The sequence below is a fragment of the Chiloscyllium plagiosum genome, chromosome 21 (genome assembly GCF_004010195.1).
Source record: "Chiloscyllium plagiosum isolate BGI_BamShark_2017 chromosome 21, ASM401019v2, whole genome shotgun sequence".
In the NCBI taxonomy this organism is placed as follows: Eukaryota; Metazoa; Chordata; class Chondrichthyes; order Orectolobiformes; family Hemiscylliidae; genus Chiloscyllium; species Chiloscyllium plagiosum.
Window position 1 is genome coordinate 14,390,023 of NC_057730.1, and position 9,548 is coordinate 14,399,570.

The following is a 9,548-nucleotide window of genomic DNA, read 5'->3' on the forward strand; positions in this document are numbered from 1 at the left end:
ACCCGGGTTCAATTCCCGCCTCAGGCGACTGACTGTGTGGAGTTTGCATATTCTCCCCGTGTCTGCGTGGGTTTCCTCCGGGTGCTCCGGTTTCCTCCCACAGTCCAAAGATGTGCAGGTCAGGTGAATTGGCCATACTAAATTGCCCGTAGGTAAGGGGTAAATGTAGGAGTATGGGTGGGTTGTGCTTCAGCGGGGCGGTGTGGACTTGTTGGGCCGAAGGGCCTGTTTCCACACTGTAAGTAATCTAATCGTATTTAATTTTTGTCGATGAAACGTACACACTCCAAAAGTAAAGCTTGATTTCCGCATATAGTACTTCATCAATTTGTAAGGCGATTTCTTTCGATATCAAAAGGGAACATAATTTATCCTCAACATTTGAGGCCATTTCATTGATGCGCCTTCTCACGGAATCGTTGCTACGAGAAATATGCTTGATAGTCATTGATGGTTCCTGATGTAGCACAGTTGGTAATACTTCGACAATATCTGGAAGCACCAACGATTCACCCACGGAATGACGTTTACAACATTTTGCAATTAGCTTCGCTATGTTGTATGATGCCACAAGGCCATCCACATTTGTGGCTCCCGTCTTTGAAAAAGCAGTGGAAATCGTTGGTCGCTGATTGAATTTAATCTTTAATGTTTGAAAATATGCCAAATCTTTGTCCCTTTTGTCACTGTGTTTCTTTTCCAAATGTTTAATAAGATGGGAAGGCTTCATGACCTCACTGGAAAAACTTTGTTCACAGAGCAAGCACAGTGGTAGCTGCTTATTAGATGGAGATTGAATAAAGCCATATCGCAAATAGTCCATGCTATACTGCCTGCACTTTTTCTTACTTGATGAGGCCATTTTTACACTGTCACTCGAATACCCTGATGGAATCATGGGTATTACCTTATCACAATAATTTTAAGACGTTCAGACAAGTGGCAAAATTTGATTGGCTAATTAGCTGTAATGTGCATTCATTCTGCCACCTGGTAGAACAGTTGAAAAGCTGCATTTTGTCTTCGTAGAAGAGACACGAGTTAGGTGATATTGATCTCGGCAGTAGAATCAGTGCCAACTGCAAACGAGTTCAAATGGTTTGCCATTCTCAGAGAAGACTATCAGTAATAGCGCAGCAACCAATCACACCGTATGCCTCCATGGGTGCAAGGAAAATAACAGACTCCTGTTATGCGACTATCCATCTGCACACAGCAATGTCCTTCAAGGACACGGCAGTCTTCCAAGTGATTGGTAAGCTCTCTACAAAGTCTCTACCGCCCCCTTTGACTTCAACGCCCACTGAAGGAAGGCAAACACTCCTCAGGGGGAGCTTCCGCCCCCGTTGAGAAACACTGTTGTAGAGGCAAATTTGTTTACAGGATACAGGGTTAGTAAACATAATCAAATCTTTATACTAGGATACAGGCAGCCAGCTGGGGTTTACCTGAGGGCAGTGAGCAAGCCTCAGGATGTCACTGAAGGAATTCCTCAGTATAGTCTCCTCAGCAAAACAAGTCAGAAGTGTGATTGTTCAAATATAATTGCACAGCATTCAATACTATTCACAACTCCTTAGAATAACCAAACAGCAAGTGTCTGCACACAACAAACCATGGACAACATTCAGGTTTGAGCTGACAAGTGCTAAGTAACCTGCATGCCATTGCCAAAATGTACATCCATATACTTTCTGGCAGTTACTATTTGAATGTCATTCAGCAAATTAATCATAAATTCAGTTATAAAAATACTGTGACTGCCAAAGTAGGTCAGGGGCCACGAATTCTGCAGTGACAACTGTCTCTAATCTCCCAAAGCTGTCCAGTAACTAAGAGGCACAGTGTTAGAAAATAACCATCTTTGACAAGAGTGAATCCAAACTTTGCTTCCAGACATTCAATGACATTATATTGCTGAATTCCACATCAACATCGTTTGGGGGGGGGGGGTTTTGAAGGCGAGAGGAATCACTGTTGAGAAACTGATCTGAATCATTGTCATTTAAATTCTGTTGCTACAATCACAAGTCAGAATCTAGGAATCCTACAGTGAATAATTTCTCTTATTCCCCAAAGCCTGATCACCAGCTACAAGGCACAATTCGGGATATGGTGAAATACTCTGCACTTTCTTGAATGAGTCAAAAAGCTGGAAGAGCACAACAGGCAGCATCAGAGGAGCAGGGGAGTTGGCATTTTGGGCTTAGTCCCTCATCAGGGATGTGAAATGGGAATGGGGCTGAGAGATAAATATGGGGATGGTGTTCAGCTCCCTACCTTCCCACCAGCCCTATAGTATAAATTATACGATAAGGGGGTGGGGTGACTGGGGGTGGAAAGAGTGGGGAAGGTAGGAGGCTGAACCCCATACTTATCTCTCAGCCCCGTTCCCACTCCACATTCCTGATGAAGGATTTAAACCCAAAACATCGACTCTCCTGCTCCTCAGATGCTGTCTGATTTGTTGTGCTTTTTGCAGCTCCGCACGTTTCGACTCTTCTCTCCAGCATCGGCAGTGCTACTTCCTCTTAATTTCTTGGATGAGTACAGCTCCAAAACCACAAGAAAGGCATCTGGATGGGTATATAAATAGGAAGGGTTTAGAGGGATATGGACCAAGTGCTGCAAATGGGACTAGATTAGGACATCTGGTTGGCATGGATGAGTTGGATTGAAGGGTCTGTTTCCATGCTGTACATCTCTGCAAGTCTGACTCCAAGAGGAATAACTGAATTTGGTGAAGCCTGGCATCATCCAGAACAGCTTGCCTTATCTCCACCCCATGCATTAACTTAAAACATTAACTTCCTCCACCAAAGATGCACAGTGGTAGCAAATAAAAGTATCTGCCAGGTGCACTGCAGCACTTTTCCACAGGTCTTTTGTCTACACCAAAATCCACAATCTCTTCCATTTTTTTTGGGGGGGGGGCGGCGCAGCTCAGCGGTTAGCACTGGTGGCTCACAGCCGGGTTTGATTCCACTCTCCAGTGACTGTGTAGAGTTTGTACATTCTCCCCATATCTGTGTGGGTTTTCACCAGTTACTCCGGGTTCCTCCCACAGTCCAAAGATGTACAGATTATGCTAAATTGGTCCACAGAGTGCAAGGATAGCCAGGTGGGTAAGCCATGGGAAGTGTGGGGCTATAAGTCGTAGGGGAGCGGGATGCTCACCAAAGGGTCGGTGTGGAGGGCTCAATCCTAACACAGAATTTATAGCAAAAATTACAGTGTGATGTAACTGAAATTATACATTGAAAAATTGATTGTCTGTTAAGCCTTTCATCTGTTAAAATACCATGATAGTTTCACTTCTTTCATGTAGAAATCACATGAAGGTTGCATTCTCGGGTTAGCTGTTAACAATGGTGATAGCTAGACAATATGTTGAAGGTGTTAGCCCCCTGTGTTCTCTATCTATGCCATGGTGCTTAGATTGATTCTAATCTTAAAAAGTGAGGGGCACAGTGGTTAGCACTGCTGCCTCACAGCACCAGAGACCCGGGTTCAATTCCCACCTCAGGCGACTCTCTGTATGGAGTTTGCACATTCTCCCAGTGTCTGCGTGGGTTTCCTCCAGGTGCTCCGGTTTCCTCCCACAGTCCAAAAAAAAAAGTGCAGGTCAGGTGAATTGGCCATATAAATTGCCCGTTAGTGTTAGGTGAGTGTTAGGTGAAGGGGTAAATGTAGGGGAATGGGTCTGGGTGATTTGCGCTTCGGCGGGTCAGTGTGGACTTGTCGGGCCAAAGGGCCTGTTTCCACACTGTAAATAATCTAATCTAAACATCATGGCTTAGACAGAGAACACAGAGGGCCAACACCTCCAACATATTGTCTAGCTATCACCATTGTTAACAGCTAACCCGAGAATGCAACTTAACAGATAATCCATCTTTCAATGTATAATTTCAGTTACATCACACTGTAATTTTTGCTATAAATTGTGTGTGTTAGGATTGAGCCCTCCACAACCACCTCCGAAAGCTAGTGTGCTTCCAATTAAACCTGTTGGATCATAACCTGGTGTTGTGTGTACAGCCCAGTCCAACACCGGCCTCTCCAAATCACATCAACTGGACAGAGAGTGAGTGAGAAAACAAACAAACGGCAGCGCCGCTCTCCCGGTCGGACCGGGACGGAGAACGGCCCGGGCTGGGGGGGGGAACGGCCCGGGCTGGGGGGAACGGCTCACTTTACCCCGAGTTTGTTGACTAATTTCGGACAGAACTTCCAGTTCGTCGGCGAACTGACTCTCGAAGCGATCCTCCTCGTCCTCCCAGTCTCCGTCCATCTTCCCAACCAACACAAACTTGCCGCCAAATCGACCCCGTAACCACTTCCAGGGAATGGGTCACCGTGACGTCATATACCCCCCCGCCCCCTGCCAACAGAGATCGGTCTAAGCGGCTGTCCATCACAGCCGTGGGACGGAAGCCTCTCTTTGATTGGCCGTCTCTCCAGATGGGGTGGGGCTTGGGATGTCCAGGGCTGCAATGTGGTGGGAGCCTGAGAGGAGAAGGAGGAGGAGGCCGAGGCCTCTGCCAGATAGATGGGTACACTGGGCCCAGGGCGTCACATTTCAGACTGGAGGGGCCCTTGTGTGTTGTAAGGTATGTTTTATTATAGAGAGCCTTCACAGAGCTTTGGACCCAAGCAACTGAATTAAAGCCAAAAGCAGAACACCTGAGGAAGCTGGCAATCTGCAGTACAAGCAGAAAGTGGTGGGGAAACTCAGCATCTGTGGACAGACAGGAAAAAAGAAACAAGACTTAGCATTTCTAGTCCGTTGTGAGTGTTCCTCAGAACTCAGCAGCTGGAAGTCTGCCCACTGATGCTGGGGCAGGAGCAGCCATGGACAGTCAAAAGGCCAAATGTGAAGGAGGGCAGGAATCCTGGCGGGGTGCAGGAATTTGAAAGCCAGGTGCAAATTTTAAAGATCGAATGGTTTTACATTAGTTAGAAAATGAACGACACCGTTTTAGATGAAATGAAAACATGAATTGCTGGGAAAGCTCAGCAGATCTGGTAAAGTCTGTGGAGAGAAATCAAGAGTTAATGTTTCCATTCCATTGATTCTTTTTCAGAACAGAAGCTGAAAAAACTGTGGTTGCTGTTAATCAAAAACAAAAACCGACATTGTTGGAAAAGCTCAGCAGATCTGGCAGTATATGTGGAGAGAAATGAGAGTTAATGTTTTGGATCAGGTGAGTTTTCCTCAGGAGGGGGTCAGCTGATCTGAACTCATTTGAGGAAAGGCCACCTGACCCAAAACGATAACTGATTTCTCTCCGCAGATGTTGCCAGACCTGCTGAGCTTTTCCAGCAATTTTTGTTTTGCTTTCTTCAGAACCGTTTTAGATGAGTCGTGTGGACCATAAGATATAACAGCAGAAGTATGCCATTCAATCCATCTGTTCTGCCGTTCAATGAGATCATGGCTGATCCAATCATCCTCAACTCCACTTTCCTGCCTTTCCCCACAACCTTTAATTTCCTTACTGATTAAAAGTCTGTCATTCTCAACCTTGAATTTATCTAAAGATCCAGTAATGATAGCCTTTACTGGTAAACAATACACTAGATTCCCAACCTTCTGAGAAATTAAATTCTTCCTCATTTCTGTCCCAAATATGTAACTCCTTACTCTGAGACTATGTCCAATGGTCCATGACTCTCCCATAAGGGGAAATGACATCTCTACATCTAGCCTGAGAATCTTGAATGTTTTAATAAAGTCACCTCTTATTCTTCTAAACTCCAGTGAGTACATGACACTCTGATAACGCATGCAAAACCTGGAGGGAACTGATTAGCTTCAACAGGGGCACTCCTTTACATCCCAATAGATGAGGTTGATCTTTGGATTTCTGTTAACCCTTTCGAGGCATGAACTGTACTACACAGCGTATGCACTCAACAGTGGGCTCACAGGTTGTGAATGTCATCTTTGAAGTATTGTCTGTAGGTATTGCTGGAATAAATTGCGCCAACGTATAGAACTGTGAACCCCATAAATAGAAGGGTTGAGTTCTAGTCACTGAACTTCAGAAAAGATGTTCAGAAGAGAGATTTGGAGAGTGTATAAGGTAGGATTCTGATGAGGGAAGCATTTGTAGTAGTCGAGTGTAGACGTACCAGAGACATTGCTGAAGGTATCATAGCCGATGAGCTGATGAAGGATCGGAGTGACGTTATGGAGGTAGATTATTTGTGGTAGTGAAAAAGGATATGGGGTCAGAAGATTGGCTCAGGGTCCACTTAAGTTTGTGTTACTGGCTAGGGACAGGATGGCATCAATGGGAATGGTGTTTATTACAGTTGTATGGGGTGCAAAGACAGTGGCTGTATCCTACCCACTATACACTTGGAGAAAATTTCAGCTGTCAGTACACTGGCACTGGCCGCCAAAACTGTACAGCAACCTAGAATGTGCATGTAGGGGTCAAACAGATCACTCATAGGTATCATTCCCTTAATGTGATACATTAGTGTGATCGGATTTTCAAAAATCAAAACCAAGCCACATTGAAAAGCGGGGTTGTCTGATGATTGACTGACCAATGGTAGGAATATGGTCAAGGGACATTTGAAATTTCACATGAATGACATCTCCCAGCAGTTATCCAGCCAGAGTTGAGGCAGTGTGGGGAAGGATACAGATCTGCTACATGTGATCCAATGTCATTGGTGTTCACAGAACGAAAGATGAAATTTCACACATTTCCTCCCATAAGCTTACTAAAAAGATACAGGAGTCAGCCCATCAAGACTGCTTCACCATTCAACTAGATTGTGGCGGATCTATTTTCTGTCTTTTTTTCAGATTTTCTAACAGCTGCAGTCTTTTATTTCTGCATTAAAGTTAACAGTCCCCCTTGTATTAAACTAGCGGAGCCTTATCTTCAGTTTTTTTTTTGTCTTCCCTTCGATAGATGTGACACGGCTCGGTGATATGGAGACTGCCAGAATAGACAACCTGTGCATTCTATACCAGAGCTCAGATTTCTTGGTAGTGAACAAGCACTGGGATATTCGCATTGATAGTAAGATGTGGTATGAGAACCTAACTGTCCAGTCTCAATTGAAGCACTGGTTTCCTGAGCTTGTTGACCCAGATACTTACTATGGCTTTAGGTGAGTATTTTATGTCACTTAAATTGTGCTATTAGAGTTCATGATATGTTCCTGTGCTCTGAATTTGTCCCATGCAAGGAACTTAAAGAAACTCTCATTTGTATAGTGAATCACGGAGCACTGGCACAGTACTCAGGAAAGAGAGAGCTGTTCCTTTGGGAGCAGCTTTGCTTAAAACAAAACTGAGGCTAGAGTTTTAACGAATCCTACAACTAGAGTGGTGAAGCAAACCTTTTATTAACCAGCACCTTTGGGACTAGGAGTATACCGGTTGATCAAATATCCTGGATAATCAAGAGATGTGCATAGCCACAGTAAACCCTGACCAAGTGAAGCTTCATGACATAAAATCGCTCAGAAAATATATGTAATAACATCAACACATCTTCTGAAATCAATATAAAAACACACAGTAAGTAATAGAAATGTAATGCAGTGGGTAAGCATAGCACAAATATACTTTATTTACAGCATAAATACTCAAACATTGCATAGATCGTATTATTTGAGGTATATAACTTTACTCAACAGTGCTAGTTGATATGGTGCCAGTAAATTCACATGGAATTGGAGCCTGGATCTGTAGAGCTTCAGATGAGATGACATCTCTTCCCATCTTCTGTAGGTAGTTACGTTCAACAAAACCTTTTGCTGTTCACACAGAAGAGTGCAATTGTTGGCAGGCCAGAAACACGAGCTCCCCCAAGCCTTTGTAAATATGTTGACTTGGGTTTCTGCCTAAACAGGTTAGAAATATTATAATGTTACTTTGCAAAAAAAAAATCCATTTTCAGTAGATCAAATGAGTTTAAAAGCCAGACTCTTAGTAACTTTACAGTTGGTGTTTATTTTAAACTTGCAACTTCTTTGTCAGAATTTCAACAAGACCTGGAACTTCTGTATTAACTTTTACTGTCCAATATGTAAGTAATTCAATTGTATGTTGAAGAATGCATTAGAGAACCAATGAAGGAAGATTTAATACGAAAGGTGCAAGTTGTTGTTGTACATGCTGTCAGGGTCACTGTTTGCTTAGTTGAGACAGCACGAATAGACAAATATTCTTTGCTAAATGGGTTTGACAGGCCGTGGTACAGTAGTCTTGAGATTTCCTGGATTTATTTAGTAAACCGTACAGATCTGAAACTTACTCCATACTGAGGAAGCTACATCTCATTAGAAACATGATATTGGGTCTCTATAACTCTGGAGGGTATTTAATCAAAGTTGCTGACTTTAAAGAGGATGGAAAAGAAACTGGGGAGGGGGACACTGACCATCCTTGCTGTTAGCAATCCATTTTATTTTTCTCTTGTCGTTGCTCTATCAGGCAACTCCTGAAGTATATCATATGTCTGGCTGCTCTGTCTTTCCAATCTGGATAGTTACAGACAACTGTTTAAAAATATTGCAACTTCTCATAAAAGTGTAGTTTAAAACCAAAAGTACGAGTTCCTTGACCCATGATGTCATTCTTAATGGTAATTTGCCTTTAGACAATTTTGTTTATTCCACATTGGTTTTCCTAAACTTACCGTAATCTGTGCTCAGTTGTTTGCTGCAGCCATTTTAGATCCATGTTTGTTCATTTTTAAAACTATTTTAGTCTATGAAGGTCTTGGGTATTAAAATCAGTTGATGACAATTGAAAGTCCATTCATTACTACTATTATGACAGTATCTTTGCATAAAAGAGACTGAGAATGGAATTGGTATACCGACTATCTAAGTCTCTAGGTGTAAACTGATGACCCAAGGTTTGGTTATGGTAATTAATTTCATATTTTATTTGTCATTGTGTGTAGTGTAAGAGGCCTGCGTTGGATTAGAGGTCTAGATGACAAAGGATTTCCTGCTAACAGCAGTGCTGTTACCTTTTCGCCAGGTCTTTTGTTACACATCAGACACAACAGAATTCAACTTAGTAATCATGATGGTGATCTGATTTTCAGCTCATACACAAAAAGGCATGCCATATACCATTGCCTCAATGTGTAATCTTAATGTAGGCTTGACAGATTATGGGTGCCATCTGAAGTCTGGTTCATTCAGGCAAGGCAAGGGGCATTTGTGCTGTGATTCCCATCACTTTTTTTCATGTTTCTGAACAGATTTTGCCATCAGCTTGACTTTTCCACCAGTGGAGCACTGTGTATTGCTTTCAGTAAGCTAGCAGCTGCCAAGGCCTATCGGTGTTTCAGAGACCGTCTGGTTACCAAGGTTTACCTGGCTCTGGTATGCATTTCTTTGACTTGTTTAACTGTTTGCATGCATATTCATTTTGTGCAACATTCCTTTGCAGTACCAATCAAACCCTACAATGCTCTGAACTCATAGGGGTAAAAACTTCTTTGAGGCGGTCACCTTATAAGATGGTGTCAATTCTGCAGCATATCCATATCCAGTATTCA

The 9,548-nt window shown here is 43.0% G+C and overlaps 2 protein-coding genes across 3 annotated transcripts in view; one reads left to right on the forward strand and one right to left on the reverse strand.

Moving 5' to 3' along the window:
- The window catches only part of chtf18 (CTF18, chromosome transmission fidelity factor 18 homolog (S. cerevisiae)), a 110,545-nt gene extending 106,211 nt beyond the window's left edge, over nucleotides 1-4,334 (reverse strand). Inside the window, exon 1 of one of the 2 annotated variants that reach the window (XM_043711297.1) lies at nucleotides 4,201-4,334. In XM_043711297.1, coding sequence (XP_043567232.1) covers nucleotides 4,201-4,294 — 94 coding nt within the window. In that variant the 5' untranslated portion in view covers nucleotides 4,295-4,334. The remainder of the gene's footprint in view (nucleotides 1-4,200) is intronic. The other variant, XM_043711298.1, reaches the window with a different exon arrangement.
- A 160-nt stretch (nucleotides 4,335-4,494) lies between these two features.
- The window catches only part of rpusd1 (RNA pseudouridine synthase domain containing 1), a 20,225-nt gene continuing 15,171 nt past the window's right edge, over nucleotides 4,495-9,548 (forward strand). The window contains exons 1-3 of the mRNA XM_043711304.1: nucleotides 4,495-4,613; nucleotides 6,936-7,137; nucleotides 9,249-9,372. Of these exons, the coding sequence (XP_043567239.1) occupies nucleotides 6,956-7,137; nucleotides 9,249-9,372 (306 nt within the window). The 5' untranslated portion in view covers nucleotides 4,495-4,613; nucleotides 6,936-6,955. The remainder of the gene's footprint in view (nucleotides 4,614-6,935; nucleotides 7,138-9,248; nucleotides 9,373-9,548) is intronic.